The sequence below is a fragment of the Odocoileus virginianus genome, chromosome 6 (assembly GCF_023699985.2).
Source record: "Odocoileus virginianus isolate 20LAN1187 ecotype Illinois chromosome 6, Ovbor_1.2, whole genome shotgun sequence".
Taxonomy (NCBI): Eukaryota; Metazoa; Chordata; class Mammalia; order Artiodactyla; family Cervidae; genus Odocoileus; species Odocoileus virginianus.
In genome coordinates this window covers 26,419,002-26,442,850 of record NC_069679.1, presented here as the reverse complement: position 1 = coordinate 26,442,850, position 23,849 = coordinate 26,419,002, and the positions used below count along the sequence as shown (strand labels likewise).

At 38.2% G+C, this 23,849-nt stretch overlaps 1 protein-coding gene and 1 pseudogene across 1 annotated transcript in view; one reads left to right on the top strand and one right to left on the bottom strand.

Annotated features, from left to right (window-relative positions):
• The window catches only part of CHP1 (calcineurin like EF-hand protein 1), a 37,130-nt gene that overhangs the window by 3,744 nt on the left and 9,537 nt on the right, over nucleotides 1-23,849 (bottom strand). The window contains exons 3-5 of the mRNA XM_020877588.2: nucleotides 16,577-16,657; nucleotides 12,633-12,760; nucleotides 2,598-2,659 (exon numbers count right to left, since the gene is read on the bottom strand). Coding sequence (XP_020733247.1) covers nucleotides 2,598-2,659; nucleotides 12,633-12,760; nucleotides 16,577-16,657 — 271 coding nt within the window. The remainder of the gene's footprint in view (nucleotides 1-2,597; nucleotides 2,660-12,632; nucleotides 12,761-16,576; nucleotides 16,658-23,849) is intronic.
• On the top strand, nucleotides 7,431-9,206 carry LOC110127383 (IQ calmodulin-binding motif-containing protein 1 pseudogene; annotated as a pseudogene).

Below are 23,849 nucleotides of genomic sequence, written 5' to 3'. Positions count from 1 at the left end.
GCTGTGTATAGGACTGGTGGTGTAAAAATCACTCACCCGCTCTGTCAGTGAGGGCACACAGGGCCCAGCAGCCAGTGGCCCACGCTGTCTATCCAGGCCTCCACACCTGGCCAGTGCCCTTCCCACCTCTCCACAGTGTCACTTTTAGCTCCAGTCAGAAGTTTATTAGCAAATGGAACTTTTATTATTACTGTTTTTAAAATGAGTGATGAGGTTTTCTGTATATATCTGTTATTAGTTTAAGAAAGCTCCCATGTCTCTCTGTTTTAAGACTTAAAAAATCATTAATTGCGGTTGGGGGAAGGAGAGGAAAAAATTGGGAGGCTGGGACTGACATATACACGCTACTCTATATAAAACAGATAACTATTAAGAACCTACTGTATAGCACAGGGAACTCTACTAAAAACTCTGTAATGACCTACATGGGAAAAGAATCTAAAAAAGAGAGGACATACACATGTAACTGACTCACTTTGCTGTACAGCAGAAACTAACATCACACTGTAAATCAACTACACTCCAATAAAAATTTAAAAATTACAAAAAGTATGTTAATATTCCTACCATAAAAAATCATGACTGGATGATGAATTTTATAAAAATCCTATGAAAAAGAACATTCGATTTTTCTTCTTTAATCTGTTAACATGGAGAAATACTACTGGTAGGTTTTCTACTTTTACACCAACTTCAAATTCCTGGTATAAAGCCACTTTGGCTACAATATAGTATTTCTTTTATATATTGCTGGATTTGATGTGTTACTATTTTGTTTTGGATTTATATATCCATGTGAGTAAAAGAGATTGCACTGTAATTTTCTTTTCTTATTATAGTCTTTACAAGATTTTCATGTCCAAGTTATGCTACTCTCATAAAATGAGTATAGCAACTGTCTTTATTGAAGTATAACTGGTATGCAGTAAACTGTACACATTTAAAATGTACAACCTGATAAGTTCTGACATATGTACATATAATTGCGAAACCATCATCCCAATCAAGATAATAAATATATCCATCACCCTTAAAAGTTCACTCAGAACTTTTTATAAAAATCAAACTAGGAAAATATGAACACTCAGACTTTCCTTATGACAAAAAGCAAGTTTTTTTTTAATATCCACCGAGTAATTAAGAACTGCATATTACCAAATGTTTTAGAAATGGCAGCATTTAGAAAAGTAAATTTTGTAAACTTTGGTAAAATGTTCAAATTCTCTTCTTGCTAGGATAACATTAGTTCTCTGACACCTCAATAATCCATAAGTGCATTTGTTCTAAAGTCATTTCAGGCCTGAGGAACACTTTATAGTCACTGACTGGCACTCTGGCCACATGATCTCCTCATACCCTGCCGTAGGCTCTTTTATCTTAATAGGAAAAAAGAAAAAATCAACCTTCCATTCCAAAATATATCTGTCTGGCAGTTAGATCTGGACCAGAGGATAAAAACTTGCAACTATAGAGTGATTGCCTCTATTTTTCTCTTCAGAACTCAGAAGCCCATATGTAGCAATTTTAAATGAAGTAAAATCTTCTTACAAAAAAAGATGTCCCCAATTCAAAACCAAAGAACACAATCATTGACCTGCAGACTGTTTTGGTTTTTACTATGACACAGAAATGTATTAATAGGAATACCCTGGGTTGGTCCTTAATTTCAACTGAGAAGATTTCTCAAAGCAATGAGTTCAGACTCACTTCAAGGTAACTAGAAAGCACTTTACTTTTTAGTTTTATCTTGAAATAGAGAAATCTCCCCATGGAAATTCCTGAATGTGTTAGCCCCCTAGGATCCTAAAAATTCGTAAAATTTTTTAGTTATTTTGTTTGATGTGGACCATTTTTAAAGTCTTAACTGAATTTATTACAATATAGCTTGTGTTTTATGTTTTGGTTTTTTGGCCATGAAGCATGTGGGATCTTAGCTCCCTGACCAGAGATCAAGCCAGCACTCTCTGCACTGGAAAGCAAAGTCTTAACCTCTGGACCTCCAGGGAAGTCCCATGATTCACAAATATTAAAAAAAGGAAAAAGGAGAATTTTCTCTCCTCCTAAACTTGTGTTTAGGAAACGGGCAACAGGGAAAGAGCAGGGCAACAAGAACAGGATGAAACGCCAGTCATTGCCATTAGGACCGGGAATTATCTATTGGGAGCAACAACGAACAGTGAACCATGGCTCAGCGGACACTGTCCCAGCAGCAGTTCCTTGACTCTTATTTACATCAGGCCTAAGGACATACGAAACAACCGCATTTACCTAAGTGTCATCAGAATTACCAATAAGCTGATTTGACAATAACTGAACTATCTGATCTAAACCATCTCACATGTTTTAGTGCCAGCCTGCACTTAAAAGATATTTAATTAGCTTTTAAACAATGGAGACATCTGTGAGAACTCAATGAGCCATTTCAAGTTTCCCCAGGTCATCTGTTCTGCTTTATCCTATATATGCAGGACAGGATGCTGCATACAGCAGGTGTTAAATAAAGGCTTACTGAAGGAAAAAACAATTCCTGCCCACATCACCAAGTCAGCAGGGCCCAAACACAAGCTAGCTGTGTGCACTGGAATTCTCCCACATACCTGTAACAGCTCATCACGGGAGATCTTGTCATCTTTATCCAAGTCATACAGTCGAAAAGCAACTGGTAGGAAAAAAACAAGAATTTAGTGGAAAGTCAATAATGTTCTGTCCCTCCTCAAAGAAACACGTATATAAAGGACACCAGGCAGAAAACTGACAATGAATTAATAGTTTTTCCAAGAGCAACTGCCCTTATTTGTAGAGATTTAAAGACACTTGTAACTGATTTTAAGACACTTTAAGGAATTGGGATACATCTCATAAATGATGGCATTTTATCATGGATGAAACACAGCCTTTCATTGGAAAAATAAAAAAACTTAATAAATCGAATGTCCTTTTTCTTAACTTAGAATGTTAACCCTCCCTCCCCCACCAAAAAAAAAACCCAAATCCCATCAGAGATTCTGTCAGTTAGGCCATCTCTACACAGACTATCAAGTCTTCTCCACCGTCAGGGAGAGTCAACAACAGAAGCCATGCAGGCACCAGACAGCAGACTACAGGATGTATTACTGTGGAAAAATGACCACTTCGGCAAATTCGTGTCAAATTTCAAATAACTGTCAACTACAAATTGGCACTTGCCATCTACCTCTACAAGACTGAATCATGTGCTTCTGCAGCCGCTGATTTTTAACATCCTGTGAATGGAGTTCAGGGTGGAGAGCAGAAATGAGGTACTCTGTGTTCTGGGAAAAACTGGCAGGACAGGTCTTCAAATAGTTATGTATTTTCAGGAGCTGATTTTATGAGACCAATTCTTGCATCTTCTCATATCTAGAAAAGCACTGAAATCCTTCATGGTGATGTCTGCTCCTCATGATGAGCATTAACCTTCACAAGACTAGCAGAAACTTTCTACAAAATATATGTGCCTGATTGCAAGTACTCCCCCTTCACCCAAATCACACATACTGGCTTTCCTGCTGCCTCTTTGGAGCAGTTTCTCAGAGCTATCTGAAATGCTGTGTCCCAGGCTATAGTCTTCATTTTGCCTCAAATAAGACTTGACATAATCCTCTTCCACTTGGGAGTCCTGAAGGTAAAGGAACTTGTCTTCAACAGAAAGACCAAGCATTTGGTGGTCTCCTGGCCTCTTCATGCTTCTTCCTCTTTAACAACAGATAGGTAAATCCATGGCTGATTCATGTCAATGCATGGCAAAAACCACTACAATATGTAAAGTAATTAGCCTCCAACTAATAAAAATAAATGGAAAAAAAAACCCGATAGATCTTTCAGAAACTAGGATATTTGAGAGAGAGAATTCAGAAGAGCAGAAATCACTCAGACAGTGTCATGTTCTTAAAGGGCCACCAAGTGAGTAGTGTGGTAACACTGGATGATTTTATAGGCACTGTGAGACATCACACAGAGGACATGACTACCATGTAATAGCTGAATGTTGTACTTTCGAGGGTTTGAATCACTTCAAGTATGCCGCTAAGATTTTTTGTTTTCAGCAGTGAAAACCAAAAGGTACTGAAGGTACTAAAATTACTGAAAATACCAAAAGGCCCATATCCATTGCTTTATAGTTATCAAGATACACAGATTTAGATCTGGTTCCTTGAAATTCACAATCCAGTAGAGAACACCACACACTATGCACTTTAATACATTCGAAATGCTATCACATGTGAAATACCAGGGAACACAGCATACTGCAGATGTGTCTTTCTGGTTCAAGTAACATTTGAACAAGGTATTGAAAGATAAACAGAAATCTGATAAAGGACGGACTCCAGGCAGAGCTAACACTGACAGCAAAGGCTTTACATGGATGAATATCTACAAGTTTAACCATCACCCCTTGCCTTCCCCAAAAGGAAAAAAAAAAAAAAGAGGGAGGAGGGCGGTGAGTCCACTAAAAGTCCAAGTAAAAATTTTAGAAAAATTCCAATTTACATTTTGTAAGGTACATATTAAAATTCTCAAAGGGGGAGTAAATAGGAGAGATTTTCCCTGATGTTTGTCAGTTTTCTTTAATTTGGTTAGTTGAGTAACTATGTTTACCAAATTTGAGATTTATATGATTAGGAAGTTTTTGACTCCCAGGGAAGGGACAGGATCATAAGTGTTCCAAAATGAATGTGTGTTTAACACAGTTTTACCAACTTGAAAGAGAACAAATGTAATGTACATGAATAACTGTATCACTTTGCTATACACCTGAAACTAACACAACATTGTAAATCAACTATAGTTCAATATAGAATACAAATTTAAACACGTACACACACCCCCTCTCTTCTGCATATGCTGTTATCATTCTAAAATACCATAAAATGTGTTATTTGCTAAGGAATGTTTAGGGTGATTTAGGGATAGAAATCTGCTTGCTATATAACCCATAAATATGCTTCTGAATTTCTTAATTGGGTACTGGAATAAACACACTTCTTTCTGACAGAGTATTTAGAGGAACCTGAAAAGCTAATTTTTGAAACCTAGTTGCCATGGACTGAATGTTCCAAATTCTTATGTTGGAACCATAAACTCCGATGTGATGTTATTAGGAGGTAGAACCTTTGGGAAGTAATTAGGGTTAGATTAGCTCATGAGGCTGGGGCCCTCATGAGGAGATTAATGCCCTTATAAAAAGAGGAGACAGGAGATCTCTTTATCCCTCTCTCTTTCTGTCTCCACCTCCCTCCCCATGTGAGAAGACAGCAAGAAGACTGAACCAGAAGAGGGGCCCCAACCAAGAACATGACCATGTTGGCAACCTAATCTGAGTCCAGTCTTCAGAACCAGGACAAACGTCTGTTTAGGTCACCTAGTCTATGGCATTCTATTGAAGCAGCTTGAACAGACTAGACAGCCCCAGAGGGGTAACTAGAGAGATCACGTGATAGAATCTTTTAGAAAAAACTGCAGTTAACAGTACTTTCTTAACTGATTTGGACTTCTGTCAATCAGCTCTGGTCTTGAACCAGCAGAACCAGCATTTTCCCCGAGATAACTAATGGTCAAATGCCAAGTGACTGGGCCGTTTTGTCAGCTTCTCTCTTTCCTCCCCTCCTGTCCATTCCCCATTCTTGGTCTGTGACTTGGGACTCTCCTGTCTCCCGAAGTGTAGCTTCTCACCTCGGGCCTCAGGGCTTTACACGCCATCTAATGCTGATGGTTGCCAAATGGGCATCTCCAGCTCGGATCCCTCCTCTGAGCTCCTGATGTTGACATCAGAGCAATACGCACAGTGGTTAAGACTCTGGCTCTGCTGAGTCTTACCTCTGACAGCCTACTTACTGTGTCTAAGCGAGTAAGTCACTTAACCTCTCTGTGAACCAGCTGTCCTAGAGGTGCAAGGTGGGAGTAACAGAATCCACCTCAGAGGGTTGAAGACTGAATGCGTTAGTACATGGAAGGCGTCTTAAACGGTGTCTGGCACACAGGAAGAGCGCGATCAGTGCCATGTACCTGCGTCACCTCTCTGCTTTCCTCTTCTCTCCTCTGCCCTGCTCTCTTTCCTTGATCATGCTTCTTTGTTCTCTGAACATCAAGCACTCATTTCTACCCAAGGACCTTTATACCAGTTGTCCCCTCTGCCTAGACCATACTTCTGTTCTTGGCATGGTTGGCTCATTCTTAGCTAAAGCTTCAACTCCTCACAAAGGTTTCCCCAACCCCTCATTTTAAAGCAGTGACACCCCCATTCATTTCTCTTCTCACCATATTCATTTTCTTCACAGAAGTTGCCATGATCACAAATTCTGTTTATTCATTTGTCTTTTTCCAAATAGTCTGTCTCCCTTATTGGATCATAAGCTCTATGAAAGTTAAGGACCTTTTCTGATTTATGCGTCATTGTATCCTGGGCCTAAAATAGTGTCTGGCATTCAATTTGGTTTTAATGAAAGAAAATGAAAGCACTCAGTCAAACCTTTACCTTTTAATCACTGTTACTTCTTTAAAAAAAAAAAAAAAGTAGTAAAATAAACTTGACCCTTTTAAAGTATACAATTGAGTACTTTCACACTATTGTGTAAACATCATCACCATCTATCTCCAGAACTTTTTCATCTTCCCCAATTCAAATTCTGACCCATTAAACAGTAACTCCCCATTTCCCGCTGCCTCTAGGCCCTGGCAACTTTCTATGAATTTGACTGCTCTAGGAACCTCACACAGGAGAAATCAAATAATATTCATCCTTTTGTGTCAGTCTTATTGTTATTTAGTATCAGGTAAATTTATCCATGTTGTAGCATGTGACAGAATCTCCTTTTTTAAGGCCATTTAATATTTCATTGAATGTACATACCACATTTTGTGTATCCATTCATTTTTGATGGACATCTGGATTGCTCTGACCTTTTGGCCGTTGTGAATAATGCTTCTCAGTTTCTTCCTGGCTACTCTCCCAAACTCCACTTCACCAATACTCTTCATCATCCAAATAAAATGTCTTCATGCAGACTCATTTCCCACTTTACTCATTATGTGTTATAAAAAACAAATTACTTCAGAGGACAAATAGAATACCAAAATGGAAGCTTATCGACCACTCCCTTGCTTACCATGCCCTGGAGCATTCTAAGATGGGTTGTACCTTCCATGTAAGACATTATAACCTCAATGACCTGAAGGGACTAATAAGGAACCATTCCTGGAGACAGACAGAATAGCAGTACTATGTGTGCTTGGGCCTGTGCCTACATAGGTATAGCTCAGCCTTGTTAATTGTCCTTGACATTCTTTCACTGTGGCATGAAAAACAGATAGGACAAAGCATGCTCTCAGAGTTCCTGAAGAGACTATTCTCTGAGGAAGATGGACTATAAACAAATTTGCCTTAGGTCCCTGCGCCAACTTCACGCGTTGCGACGCACGCACCCCCCCGGAGGCCGCGCTTCTGAGGTAACGCGCTAGGAGCCGAGTTCTTTGGTGGAGCAACGCATGGCGGGAATGAGGTGGTATGAGAAATGAAGCCAACAGGTACAGACCCGAGAATCTTATCTCTGGCTGCTGAAGTTGCAAAAAGTCCTGAGCAGAATGTCCCTGTTATACTGTTGAAGTTAAAAGTCATTGCTGTGTTGGCTTGGAACCAGGAGAAGATGCAGAAGAATTTTACAATGAATTACTTCCATCCGCTGCAGAAAATTTTCTGGTTTTGGGGAGGCGATTACAAACATGTTTCATCAATGCAGCTAAGGGTGAAGAAAAAGATGCATTACTACACTTTTTTGAAGTTGTGACTGATTCTCTCTTCTGGCTATTGGGAGGCCATGTTCAACTCATCCAAAATGTGGTGATTTACTCAGAATAGAAGGGAAAATCCTGCATTCAATTTTAGATGAAGTTGTTTTCAAACTTTCATCAACTAGTCCAGTCATAAGAGGTACTGCTACAAAGCTACTACTGTTGATGGCTGAATCCCATCAGGAAATTTTGATTTTACTGAGACTAAGTCCCTGCTACAAAGGACTTAGAAGTCTACTAAATAAACAAGAACCTGGGACAGAGTTTAGTCAAGAACTTAGACAGCTCATTGGTCTTTTAAGCCCTAAGGCCTATCAGGAAGTAAAAGACCAGAAACGACATAAAGCAGCTTGCTTGATTCAAGCTTATTGGAAGGGTTTCCAGACTAGAAAGAGATTGAAAAAGCTTCCATCTGCTGTGATTACTTTGCAGAGGAGTTTCAGATCTAAACAAACAAAGATGTTAATGAAGCTAAGTAGACAGAAGGAAGAAGAGGACCACAGATTACAGCTGCAAATTCAAAGGCAGAGAGCCATGAGACTTTCCCGAGAAATACGGCTGAGTATGCTTGAAATAGTTCATCCAGGTCAGGTGGAAAAACATAACCGGGAAACAGAAGAGAAAACAGCACTGATTATCCAGAAACATTGGAAAGGGTACAGGGAAAGGAAAAATTTTCGTCAACAGAGGCCATCTCTTACGGAATATAAAGCGGCTGTCATACTTCAGAGAGCAGGTTCTCAGATATCAGATGTGGCCAGCAGGGAGCTCCATTCCCAAGCACAAGAACGACTGCAACACTACTTCATGGGCAGGGCTCTAGAAGAGAGAGCTCAACAGCACAGGGAGGCACTGATGGCTCAGATCAGCACCAACATTGAACAGTTGATGAAAGCACCAAGTCTGAAGGAGGCAGAAGGAAAAGATCCTGAGCTCTTCCTAAGTAGATCCAGGCCTGTGGCAGCCAAAGCCAAGCAGGCCCATCTTACCACCCTGAAACATATACAAGCACCCTGGTGGAAGAAGCTTGGGGAAGAAGCAGGAGATGATATTGATGTCCCAAAGGATGAACTTAGTGTAGAATTAGGAACTTTATTCATTGGTGGAACCAAACCACCTTAAGTTACCTGGAGGAATGAATATCTATATTTAAAGAGATTATATTGCTTCTACCTCTGACATGCTAGTAGACTAGTGTTATCCTTAACTCATGGTTTTCCAGAGGTTCTTCTCCAAACAAGACTTGAAGGAAATAGGCAAAGAGTTATTTTCTACCTCAATTTCAGTTCTTTTCTTTTTCCACACCTCCATCCTTGGCCACACATACAAATTGGTGTGGCTTTTATTATGAAACTAAACTCAGCATTATATTCTGTTGGTAATATATGTTTGAAATGTGATATTTCTTTTTTTGTTTCTGCTGTTTTCCAACTAAAAGGTGTTTTCTAAATAAATATTTTCAACAATTGTTCTGGAAAAAAAAAAAAATTTGCCTTAGTAGCAAATGTGTTGCTATGTATATGATATTCAGCTGTTCTCTTCAGTCTACAAGAAGCACCTTCTTGCTGCTTCCACAGCTCTGTGCTAATTCAGAAAAACCAATATATAGACAGAGAAGCAGACATCAAGGACTCCTGTAGCTTTGGTTTCACTGGTCTCCTTACATGAATGTGATCCTAACATACAGGATGCAACCGAATTCTAATTCATATTCAGCTTTCTGTAAAAGTTGATCTGAAAGCCAAGACTAAAGTAATGGTTAAAAACTATGCATAACTTGCACTTGTTATTCTATCTCACCCTAAACTCTGCCATTTCTGTGGCACTCTGGACTTCTCCCTTCCTAACAGAAGCTCGTCCATGGCTTAGGGGGCATCCTGTCTGTCTCTGTCTTCCCACTGTCAGATATGAACAGGGAAGCACATGGCCTAAATGCCACTAAAGCCATCATGTGACCATGAGGAGCCACACCTTTGGATGAAGCAGACCCTAAGGATGGCAGAGCAGAGCAGTAGGAAAAACTTGGGTCCTTGACAACACAATCAACCCTGACACGTGCCCCACTTGACTTGTAAAGTGAGATAATATAGCTCCTTACTGTTGAAGTCAGCTGACTCAGCTGAAGGTATGCTAGCTGATACACTAAGTAACTATCATACCCACTAATGCTACTTGGAATATTTTCTTTAGAGTCAATGTGAATTAATGAATTTGCTTATCCATTCATTCACTGATGAATACAGGTTGCTTTCTCATCTTAGCTCTTATGAGTAATGCCACCACAAATGTGGATGTACAGATATCTCTCTGAGCCTCTGCATATACCCTTCACCCCAGGCTCTCTGCAGGTAACATCCTGCATAACTGTAACATACCATCAAAACCAAGAAACCAACAGTGGTACACCCCACAGCTTATCCAGGCTTCACCATGTGTACATGTGCATGTGTGTGTAGTTCTATGCAATTCTATCACCTATGTAGTTTCATGTAACCACCACCACAATCGAGATATAGAGCTGCTCTATAGCCAAAGGGCTCCAAATCACATCCTGTTATTTAGCATAGAATAAAGAAGTATCACTGCATCACAAAGTTGTTTTAACATTTTGTTAATTGTATTTTAATATAATTGGTTTTCTTTATAATTGTATGTGTTTCACTTTATTCTTTTACAAACATTCTGAGGTGAAATTGATAGTATTCACGAGACTGCTAATGGAATTCTTGACTTGAAAAAAGTAGAGCCCATGCTGTAATGGGAATTCAGGTAATAGGTCTGTATTACATCTGATAACCTTTAGAGCCTCCTCTAATCCTGGATTAGAAAAGCAAGCATAGTTTTGTAGAGCACAGCATGTCTCTTAACTGTTTTCTCCTTAACCAACTCACTGATCCACAGACACTTCCCTCCCCTCTGCAATCGTTCCAGCTGACAGCACACAGCACGCTTTCCGCGTGACTTCCGGGCGACTCTGGAGTATCTACTCCACCTGCTGAGTTGGATGCTTACCAAGAGTCAGGTTGTCAACTATCCTAGAATTGCACTATCTGTAGCTTTCATAAAACTGTATAATTTAATAGGAAATGAAACATATGTGAAAAGAAGGTTATTTTTTAAATGAAAATTAGTTTGACAGCTTTTGAAAGATTCAGAATCAAGTCACTGAAGAGAGGGAAAAACAAAACTGTTGTGAAAGTGTGGCAGGACAAATGTAAAAAATGAAGGAAGAAATGTAAATACTTGGAAAATTCTATTCTCAGAATGCTTTCTTGAGTACCTTTAAGATCTCTTTCCACTGAAAAGAAACTGTAACCAGAAACCTTAGACTATACATTACAGATAGGTTCTGTGCAAAAATGTCACACAACTCCCATCAATAGAACTTTATTAAAACAAAACAATATATAGTTAAGACTGATTTGCATTGTTGTATGGCAGAAACCAATAAAACACTATAAACCAATTATCCTCCAATTAAAAACTAAATAAATAAAAAGAAAGAAAGAATTCTAAAAAAAACAAACCCAAACAACTCTTGGTCCTACATCCAAAGGTTGGCCAGTGAACGTGCTTTTAAATATTCTAAGGTAAATTAAAATGTTAAGCCATGTAGCCTTTTCTATGCATGCTAAAGCCAACTTTTTCAATTATTGATCAACTCCTGGTCTGACAATATTGAATAAGAAAATAATCTCCTATACTAATGCCAGCATCAGGCAAACTTGTACTAAATATACACTAAACCTCATAAAACATTAAGACACAAGGCTTTGTTTCAAACAGTACTTAGTCTTGAAAGAAGAAAGTGAAATTCACTAATAAACAGAGTATCCAATAAATTTGAGAATAATTCATCAGAATTCTGTTTTCTTCTATATTCAATTTTGTTTGTATTCGAATTTTTTGCTGTTCACTAAGGTATATGATTTTGTAGTGAAGAAGAGCAGTGTTTTATTACTTGGGTTCAAAAACCTTTCTTGTCTTATACAACAATATTTATTTCAGTACTTCTCAAACTCTACCTGAAATAGAGGAGTGAACTCATACTCCTATAGCAAGGGAGATCTGGGGATATGGGCCAAGGGCTACAAATTAAAACTTATCATCTTTCAAATGTATGTAAATTTTGCATTATATCCTTTAGTTTATCCATATTTGTTTCAATGTTATAAAGCCCTTTAATTTTTCTTTAAATCATCTAGTAAAAATTTGGTGGGCTCCCCAGTAAGAGAAGCTCGGGCAAGATCAATTCAATACAATTTCAACTTCAACTTGTGTTAAATGAAAACAGAAATCAATTTTAATTTCTTGTTGAAGTATTATAAGGGATTAGGCAATATCCTACATGAACCAATAAAGGACAGAGGGAAACCTAAGAAGTATCCAAAGAAAGGAGGAAAGAGGCATGGGGATAAAAATGAAATCTTTCACTAACCTGGCTGTCCACCCCTCTTAAGTGTCATCCCAGCATCTGTCAAATTTTAAGGTGGGCTGGATCTTTTCCACTACTGTCACTCTAGCCCTTGATGAAGATGAAGATCTGACATCAAATCTTTACAACCTTCCTGTGTGAAACCTCTTAATATCCCATTCTACAGAAAAGGAAACTGCAGTCCAAAGATTTGAAGTAACCTGCCCAAAGTCACAGGGCCAAAAAGTGGCAGTGCTAGGATTCAAATCCAGCCAGTTTAGCTCCAGGGTCTGAGCTCTTAACCACTGTGTTTGAATAAATGATTGTTCAGTAAATGAATGAATAAATAAATGATTTGTAAGAAATATTTGTAGGAAAGCAAATATTTTAAGCCAGAAGACTATCTCCTTACAGTGCAGTTTGTTGCTTCGGCTGTTGAGTGGTTCTGGTCCATTCACATCTTTGCTCTTTTCATTATCCTCAATGGGTCGGAAATGAGCCAAGGTTCTCATGAATCCACGGAAGTTCACCTGGTCCTCTCTAATCAAGAAAGATAACAAAAAGAATATGTCAATCAAGGTGATTATTTCTTTTTTTTTTTAAGGTGATTATTTCTTATGAATTTAATATATTAACAGTTATAGCTAGAGTGGCCTGAAGGTCCATTTAATGAAGTCTCTTTCCATATGCATGTTACTTTAGAGTTCATACAATATTTTCAGCTGGTCTTGCCACAACCCTTTGAGGTAGGTATTATTATTCTTACTTTATAAATGATTAACCAGACTTAGAAAGGTAATAGGACCTACCAGAGTCAGTTACCTATTAAATTTACTTACATTTCTTTTCCCAAAGAAGACTGTAAGTAGCAGTTAGGCTGTGCTACCAGACAAGCCAATCCTTGAACTCACTGCTTCAGACTCTGAAGTGAACAGCAAGTTAGCCATTTCAACTCGGCATCTCCCTATCCACCTCGCATATCTCCCCTGTAGTCACATATACCTAGTGATATTTTAAGGTTAAGGCATATTATGCAACAACTGCTTTTGAAATAAAGTTTATTTAGTCACAGAATCAATAAATACATTTTGAAAATTTGATAAAAAGTAGAAAAATACCACTTCTAGTTCTACCAATCAGTTAGAATCATTGTTAATGTATTTTCCAGTAATTTTTCTGTGCTTTTTGGAGAATTGTGAACATACTGCATATGTAATTTTGTAGCTCGCTTTTTTAAAACTTTTAGGCATGTCTCTAACCAATATAAACACTTCAAAACATTTTAACCATATGCATAATCGTGTGGCTGTATCATGATTTTATTATTCTCTCACAGTTGGATAGATATTTTCCTCATAATGCTTTGAAAGACCTCTTTATGTATAAAGCTTTTTGGGTACTGAAGATTAGAGAAAATCTTTTTATTGGGCCACAGTTAATCAGTAAACCTTATAAGAAATAATTCTAAAACTTGAATGAATAAAGAATGCTTTTTAATATTGAAAAAGAATGTCCCATGTGAATAGTTATTTATCTAAGGCAGTCATGGAAAGAACAGGTTGTCTGCTTCCTGCGGCTACCTAAAAATAAATCCTAGTCTTTGTTTGTCCCCATTGAATAGATGTGGTATATCGGGTCTCAAGTGCGAGCAGACATACAGATCAGAGACTTCCTAAAGGTAGAGTTCACAGGTGACGTCACGAACCCTTTGTACTCAAAAGAATGACCTTTCATTACCTCTAAAAAATGTAAGAGTTGAGCAACCATGGAATGTGTAACAAGACTGGAGTCATATGCCAGAACAAATAGGTAAACATATATCACTGACATAATGTCTCTGAGTAAAAGGAAACTAAATACCAACGTATTGAAAGTAAGCTTTCAAATCTCATTCTATAAAAAAACAAACAAAAACAAACCTGAGCGACTTCCCTGGTGATCCAGTGCTTAAGAAGCCACCTGCCAGTGCAGGGGACACAGGATCAATCCCAGGAGGATACCACGTGCCGCAGGGCAACGTAGCCCACACTTGAGAGCACGTGCTCTGCAATTACTGAGCTCTAGTGCTACAACTACCGAGGTTCTTAAGCCCTAGAGCCCAGGCAACACAACAGAAGAAACCGCCACAATGAGCAGCCCGTGCACCACAACTACAGAGTCGCCCCCGTTTGCCGCAACTAGAGAAAGACCAAGTGCAGCCAAAGACTCACTGCAGCGAAAATAAATAAATAATTAATTTTAAAAACCAAGCAAACCAAATTGAACCTGCATACGACCTAGAAGTCAAATATCTATTTGTGACAGAGCAAGACGCAGGGGGGGCTTGCCTAGCAGTGTAGCTCAGTGCCATCCTCAGCCTCCTCATACATACCTCAAGTACATCAGCACTCGTGTCCTTAACAAGAGATCAATTAATAAGATGACAGGCACCACTACAGTCACCACAAAGGTGGTCTGGCCTTTATAAAACAGCTTTCCACAGCTGCTTTTTCAAATGATCAATGTGACTAGGGAACACTAAAAAAAAAATAATGTTGGCAAAATGACTCTACAGGGTTTACTTTTCACTGCAAAAGGTTTGGAAACAAAACACAGCAGTGAAAGTCATCCCTGGACACGGTTCAATCCTCTCCAAGGGCTAAAAAAAAGAAGCTTAAAAAGACAAGAATTCAGCACTAAAACCACAACTGAAACAAACAGGGCATTTCAGGGAGACAAAAAATCAGAAAATGAGGAAGAATAGATGATTACTCATGGTCACCATGAACCTGAAAAGGGCAGGTCTCAGTCTCATTGAGTCTTCACAGGAACTGGCTGCCAATCGTCTTCGGCACTCAAGTTTACTGAGGGACCAACTCTCAACTTGCAAATTCCTCTGCTCTCAATTCAGAGTTCTACAATTTCCTCTCCACTTATTTTACCTGAGTGTTTTCACTGACACTTTAGTCTCATTAAGAACTGTCAACCATGTAACATTTTAAAGTCCTCTGGGTCTTTAAACAAGTCACAAGGAACCAAGAAGAGATTGTTAAAGAGATTGCTACTTAAAACAAGAATATATGATAAGCTTTATTCAAGAAAAGGTACCTAATCGATTCAGTAAATATTGATTCAGTAAATATTGAGGGCAGTATATTAGGTTTAGTGAAGCACATCAAATGCCTAGTTTTAATTACACAAACCTAAATCTGTTTGAGAAAGTATGTGTGTGGTAGGGCAACTATATCCTTAGCCAATGTCAGAAAAGAAAAGTAACATTCTGGATTAAAGGAGGCTAAGAATACATGACAACAACTGAACCACACTGGATCCTATGGTGGAGGAAGGAGATTGTTGGATAAACTGAGAAAACTGGAATATCAATAATACATTAGAATAAAGTAGATTATAGGGGAAGTGGATGAAGGTGGTCAAAAGGCATCAAATTCTAATTATAAGATAAATATATTCTGGGGGTGAAATATACACCCTAGTGATTATAGATAACAACACTGAATTGTATCTTTGAAAGCTGCTAAGAGAGATCTTAAAAGTTTTTATCACAAGAAAAAATAACTATATGTGATGATGAATGTGTTTGTTAATATTACTATGGTTATCATTTTTCAATATATACATATATAAAATCACTATGTTATACTCCTTAAATTTATACAATGTTACATGTCAGTCACATTTCAATAAAGCTGTAAAAAACATATTTTATATTAATATTCTTTTAGTACTTGATAGGTATGGTTAAGTATAAATTACACAATAGTTGCCAGACTTCTTATGAAAAAAGAATATATACTACAATAATTTTAAAATACTGATTTACACATTTTGGATATATCAGGGTTAAATAAAATATATACTGCCAAAGTTAATTTAGCTTGTTCATCCAAAATTAATTTGTTTATTTTTACTTTTTAAAATGTGACTACTAAAAAATTTGTAGTAACTCTGTATCTGGCTTGAACGATGTTTTTATTGGCTAGGACTGAGACAGAGAGCACTCACAAATGAGGCAAAATATGAACAATACAACAACAGATGCATCTGGGTAAACACATACAAGTGTTCGTCATACTATTTGCAAATTCTGCAACTTTTCTATAAATTCCAAATTATCTCTATAGTTTTTAAAATGTTTCATTTTACATCAAAGATAGACAGAGATTAAAGACAGAACTGTGAAAATGGGCTAACTAACATACCTATTTGAAGTTTGAAACAGGGAGAGGGTAGAGATATTGTAGATATGATTGAGTTAGGAACGTCCAATAGGAGGAAGATCATGGTCTGAGATGACCCAACCAATATCAATACTCCAGATAGCCTCCAAAAGGAAGTCCAACAACTGCAGGGACTCACCCCTCTGGAAAGAAGGCATTGATGATCCGGTCCCCCAGTGGGTTGATGGCAAGTTCTGGAATCCGCTGAAAGTCTTCCCGGCTGCCAAGAGAATCACCTTGGGTTAGAGACCATTGGCCCTTGCATGAACTCCTTCGGTCATGCAAGAGTACAACCGAGCAAGAATATTACCTCCTGGAATTTACTTCTGTGGCAAATTATACCAAATAACTGCAAGGAATAGCACTTTAATAGCTGCCAAGTGTTTCTTGCACCAGCTCAGGAGTGGAAGAAGCCAGATTTGACTATGTCACATTCCAATGAATTCAGCACACAGGTTACGTCAGTAAATCAACCAACAAGCAAATACTAAGCTGTCCTTGTAAATGATTCTTTGAACATGACTATTTTGCATTTAGTTATTAAGTTTGTAGAATGAACAGCAACTGTGAAGTACCAAACACCAAAGAGCTTGAACATGGGAGGAAAAATTCAGAGGGGCCGCTGTACCCTTGGTAAGAAGATATACATACAGCACTTAAGAAATCAAGGAATTCTGAGATGATATTTACATCTCAGTAGAGAACAAAATGTGATAACTGATTCCATGCTTCCTTGCTCTGATTTGACTTTTCTCCAGTGCCTTCTACAGGCTAGAGCTAGAGAAGTATTTAACCCTTGAACATGGCAAGAGCAGTCATCCTGTCACAACCTGAAGTCTGTTAAAAGTGAATATTGTTAGTTTCCATTCACCCTATACACATCATGTGCTACTGTTAATATACTTTGTCTCATTTTTTCATGTCACCACCTTATCTGTACCCTTTCAGAGCTGAGGAAGTTGTGAGTCGGTGACATAAAGTAACCTGTCCAGCGTTACAAAGGTAAAAAGTGGAAGAACTGCAATTTAAAACTAAGTCTGTGACTAAATAACAACTGTAAGTCAAAACATATGCTCTTTTTCCTTCTTTCCCATATTAAATAAACTTTTTGAAAGAAAGGTACTCTCCCCAAAAATGTTTAGTAACTATTTTCTTAAAAAAACAATTCCTGGGTTGGTATCCTATACCAGACATATGAAGCTATCTACAACAGAGACAATATATCTATAAAATATCAATGTCATGAAGGACAGAGAAAGGCAGAGGCTTGTTCGAGATCAAAGAGAACTGACTAAAGAGACATACAACTGAACTCAATGCATGATCCTAGACTAGGGGAAAAAAACTTGTGAAGGACATAACTGAGTCAATAGATAAATGTGGAATATGGGCCATATAGAATACAGAATTTTATATAATGCATAGAAAGTGCTAAATTTATTGATTTTGATATGAGAATCTCCTAGTTATAGGGAATACACACTAAAGTATATGGCAAAGTGTTAACAAGTGGTAAATCTGGGTACTGGTTATATGAAGTTCTTTGCATTATTTTTGTAACTTTTCTGTAGGTTTGCAATTATTTCCAGATAAGAAGGGGGTAAAAAGGAATATAAACTCAAAAAGATGATTCCTGCTTTCAAGACGTTTACTAACAGAAGAGATAAAACATTCCTCTACCTTCTCTGTACTAGATGCTAACAAAATGTTCATATTTTACCCAGGGGCCTTCAACTCTCTCTCTGATCCTCTTGTGGTTTAACATTTATAAGGTGCTTAATTAACTAATTAAACAACACCACATCTGGTGGCGACAAAGGTAAGAAATGACCTAGGGGACTAAGCGCAAAGCTCTGGTACAATAACTCTGGATTCTAATCTTCCATCATTTAGAGTAGTAATTCTTACATCAATAAATGAACTAGAAGAAGACATTCATAAGATAACTGAGTTGCTTAAAATTATTAAAGAAAATTATGGAGGTCATGATTATATAATTCAACAAACATGTACTAAGCTCTTATTATATAATATGTTCTGTAACACAAAGTCCACATTATCAACACAATGTAAGCTCCTCTTGTTTGACACAGGTTAAGAAATAACTACTTCCTCTTAAATGAAGATTAAGGCTAATGTGAATTGCAAGGCCACATACCTCAGTTTAATGTCTAACAAGCTTAAGTAATTTTAGCTGCAAAAAGACACAATTTAAAATATCAGGTCTAGTGTCAAGTGGTGAGTTCACAATCTAGACTGACACTGTCAGTCTCCATGAGGAATCTAGTCATGGATTTCCAACATCAGTAAGGTTCCAAACACTGTCTTTTGACATTTTTTTAACTCTACTCTTAGAATTTAGATTGTATATGCAATGAGGTCTCTAAGATCAAGGGGAATACAGCTGAAAATATCAATACAAAAATGAAAGAGTATCAAGAAACAGTTTATAAACTATTAAACAATATACAGTTTATTATTGTTGACTGTTCTTGATAAAATGATCGTGGTTTTCTGTTTTATAACAGAATTTTTCATATAAAGTGCCAAAGTTGTAAACCCAGTCTTTGCTCCTTATTTTAGTATTCTAGGGCCAGTCACTTATTTGCAAAGCTGCATCTGACTTTGGTTGAGAAAGTGATCACACACACGTTTACCTCCTCTCATTCTCTAAACCCCTCTGAAATGTCAGTAAAAATTTACACATGGGAATACAGCCATGACATAAACAATCAGGGTGGGAGGAGTATGTTAGCAGACAAGGAATTCTGACAAATTCTGGAAGTTAGAAAACAGACACAAATGTAGTGATCAGTCAGTCAGAGTAGAAGGTCATGAAACTGCTAAGCGTTGAGAGCCATTCTGCCCTGCAGCCTCAGCAAGGCACCACACTCAGAACTGCCAGGCAAGGGAAGTATTAACAGACTTCAGGGAACTTAATTACCGGAACTTTTAAAGAATGGGCCAGCTGCCCAGTGCTGCCAGCACCCATCCCAGGAACAGAAGACCATTTGTCCCCAGGATAAAAATGGGGAGCTGCTACAAAAAGAAACTGGAAGAGCCACCTGGGCAGGGTTGTGGCCAAGCACGGGAGGCTGGCTCCCCAAACACAGTCCTTTCATTGGGGGGGACTGCAAATCTGTCCCCTGGCTCCCAAACGCAGTCCTTTCATTGGGGGGAACTGCAAGTCTGTCCCCTGGCTCCCAAACACAGTCCTTTCATTGGGGGGAACTGCAAGTCTGTCCCCTGGCTCCCCAAATGCAGTCCTTTCATTGGGGGGGACTGCAAATCTGTCCCTTGGCTCCCCAAACGCAGTCCTTTCATTGGGGGGGGGGGACTGCAAATCTGTCCCTTGGCTCCCCAAACGCAGTCCTTTCATTGGGGGGGAACAGCAAATCTGTCCCCTGGCTCCCTAAGCGCATGCCCTAAAGTAAGGTCTACCAACTTACTGGTCCTGCCCAGAGTATAGAAGCCTTGATGTCAGTCCTTCCATCCCGGGAAAGACCTGTGAGAAACCAACCACAAACAAGCCTATGCCCATTTTCTACATTAACCCATCCAGGTTTTTTCATAAATAGGAATGGACAATAAAGGCTCACCAGCATTTTGGAAAAATTAGTAACATAAAAGAGTAAGATCAAGATGAAAAGCATGCACGTATGCTCAGTTGTGTCTGACTCTTTGCAACTCCATGGACTGTAGCCTGCCAGGCTCCTCTGTCTGAGATTCTCCAGGCAAGAATACTGGAGTGGGTTGCCATTTCCTCCTCCAGGGGATCCTCCCCATCCCAGGATTGAACATGTGTCTCCTGCACCGGCAGGCAGATTCTTTACCACTGAGTACCTGGGAAGCCCCAAGATGAATAGATGTAATGATAATTCAGGAAACAAAAGAGAGTTTGAAATAGTCTAATAAGTAACCCAATAGACATTTGATAAGTTTTGGCATCTATAAAACAAATATAAGCTACTGTGATAGAGCAGAGGTCAGAGAACAAGAAAGTTTCTTGGAAATTAAAAATGTGATTGTAGACAAGGTCATCAAAAGGTTTATAAAATAAATTTGAGGATATCTTCCAGAAAGCAAAGGAAAAAAATCAGTCAGAAAATATGAGAAAACTGAGTCATGATGGTCCAATAGCCAACCAATAGAAAAGGCATAAAAATCAATAAGAAAGAAGAGGGGGAGGAAATAAACAAATAACAGAAGAAAACTTTCCAGCCAAAGGACATATTTTTAGATTGAGAAAGTTCACCTAATATCGAGCAATGAATAATGAAAAATAACCCACAAAAAGATACAATTTTGTGAAATTTCAGAACATCAGGAAGATATATTTGAAGCTTTCAAGAGAGTAAAAAAAAAAAAAAGATTACCTACTATAATAAAAGAATGAGAATTAGATTGGCATCATGGTTCTCATCTGCGAAACTCCATTATGGAATGACTGAGAGCACTCTGTACAAAGCAAGAGCTTATCCAGGATATTGAAATCATCTATCCTCTGGATAAAGTCAAACAAGAAAATGAATCTCAAAGGCACTCAGTTTTTAAGCAGATAAATGGCTACCACTTAGGACAACAATCTCTTAAAAATTACAGGTAATCTTTTTAAAAGTGATATATAACAACACAGCCAACTAGTAGTTTCAGTAATAACTTCCTTGCAGAGTTTAACTGGTCTGTACTGTTCCCTAGAGTCAATATAACCTCATGACTTAATACCTAGGAATATTTTTCATCATGATATTACATCAGAGAAAGTATCTAACAAAGATCCAATGTCAAACTTGCTTAATATACAGGATATTTTTAAAGTAAACTTTTAATGAGGTATAACATACATACAGGGAAGAGTACAAATCACAAGCATTCAGTATGATGAAGTTTCACCAGTGCAGATTATAACCAGCACCCAAATCAAGGACTCAATCACTATCAGGACCCAGATATTGTCCTTCCTTCCTTCCTTCCTGCTCCCTCTGGGTCTCTCTGCCCCCCAACCCAAAGGTAGTCATTACCCTGACATCTAACCCCACAGATTAGATCAGTACCAAGGACATTTAAACAAAAGATACCCTCTTTGTATTCAGATAATAACCAGGCTCTCACCTTGACCTGACCTACAAAGGACAATTTCAGGGCATCTTATGGATCCAGTTGCCTTTTCAAAGGTCACCTTCACTTTTTCAAGGCTATTTAAACAAAAGAAGCCTTCTTTGTATTCAGATAATGATCAGGCTCTCACCTTGACCTGACCTACAAAGGACCATTTCAGGGCACCTTGTAAGACCCAGTTTTGCCTTTCCAAAGACCAATTTCAATGGCAGAGATAGAAATATTTCACCCAAAATAATGGCACCTGAAGAAAGTAAGATTTGTGAGGTTATAGTATATGAAATATCAATCTGAAGATTACCAATCATTTTAACTTAATACCTATGGGTAGGCTATGGACCTAGTGTTTTATAAAACATACTTTGGAATTGAACCTTTGAAAGCACTTTGCTGAAGCTCCATTTCTAACCAAAGCCTTTCATAGTTTCTGCTTCATGTTCCTACACAGACTGACACTTTAAAAAAGGAGTACAGAATGTCTTGAACAGTACTCTGTAATAGTTTCTCACTCTGGAGAATATGGCTTCAAGCCCCAGACATACAGCATCTTGGGAAAGGAAAGTGAAAAAAATATAGAAGGAAAATATTTCTCCTAATAACTTTCTTAGGAAAGTGGGGCCTGGTACAGGTAACAAAACACTGGAGTTAACTGTATTCAGCTGAGTACCTTCTTAAAAGGTCAAGACAGGACTTGAGCTGAGTCTGGCACTAAAGGAAGTAAAGGAGACAGCTAAATCACTCTATTACCATAAAAGAATCTGGGGAGAAAAAAAAAAAAAAAAGAATTTTGAGTTTACCAGCTATTTTCTAAGGCTGGAGGGAGAGAAAGGGGAAGACAATCTAACAAGATGGCCAGAGGCTGAGACGGCCATTGTCAGGAGATACAGCCAGTGTGAAATTCCTGACAACCGGTGGGTACGACAAAATGATTTATATACTCAGTTGACCCTCGAACATGGTCCCATCTATGTGCGGATTTTTTTCAATAGAAAGTATCATAGTATTACAGGTGCATCATTGGATCCATCTGTGGATGTGGAACTGCGTACACTGAGGGCAGACTACAAGTTATTCTCAGATTTGACTGTGCAGAGGGCCACCATCTCTAACTCTGCCTTGTTCAAGGGTTGACTGAAACATGCTAGATGTTGAGTATGTGGTACAACAGGGTAATTTTCTCTTGCACTCAAGGTGGCTTGGGGTTTTTCCCACATTTTAATCCACATCCATGACAGAGATCAAAGCACAGAATTTAGACCAAGTACTTTGTAAAGCTGAATACAAAAAAGTCAGCTAGATCTAGGTAACCATGAAATAAAAAATTACCACATCACTTCCTACCACCTTTCCTCTACCTACAATTTGTATAAACCAGAAGAGAAACAGTGTCTACTGCATTACAGGTATTTAATAGATATGCATCAAATGAGTGAATTAGTTCACTGGCTTTCCATAGAGTGTGAAATTATGTTTTAGGGGCTGAGCAAATATTGCCTACATTTTAAGGAGCAGGTAACACTAGCTGACACATGAAAAATTTCATCTTTTCTGAGGAAAAACAGCTCCTTTTACAAAAGATGTTCCATTTTTTTTCCAGCAAACCATGAAAATGATTAAAATTTACAAATCACCTACTTTCTAGAAAAGAGAAAAGGACACAAAACTAATGTGAATTCTGTATCTTCACTTAATGATCAAATCTTAATTTATGAGAAAGACGTAATCCCAAACTCAAGTAAATTATTCAAGTATTTGGGCTTAAGGAATTATAGATATTCTAGTCTGATTTATTTTTCAAGTACAAATATATATAGTCTCTTCAGCAGATGTTGCTGGAACAGCGAGATATCCACAGGTCAAAAAATAAGGTTTGACTCTTAAATTTCTTTCTATCTATTGCCACACACACAATACTTTGCTTTGCTTGTGTTTTGTTTTGTGGTTTTTTTTTTTGGCCACACTGCCCAGCATGTGTGATCTAGTTCTCCTACCAGGGACTGAACCTGCACCCCCTGCAGTGGAAGCAAGGAGTCTTAACCACTGGACTGCCAGGGAAGTCCTTTTTGGTCCCATTTTGTGTAAATATACCAAAAAATTGTGTGTGTGTGTATATATACACATAAGAAACTCAAAAATGAGAGAATTCCTTGGTGGTCCAGTGGTTAAGACTTGGCCCCTTCACTGCCAGGGCCCAGGTCCAAAACCTGGTAGGGGAACTCAAGATCTCACAATCCGCATGGTGTGGTGAAGAATGAATCAAAGACCTAAATATAAGAGCTAAAATCATAAAACTC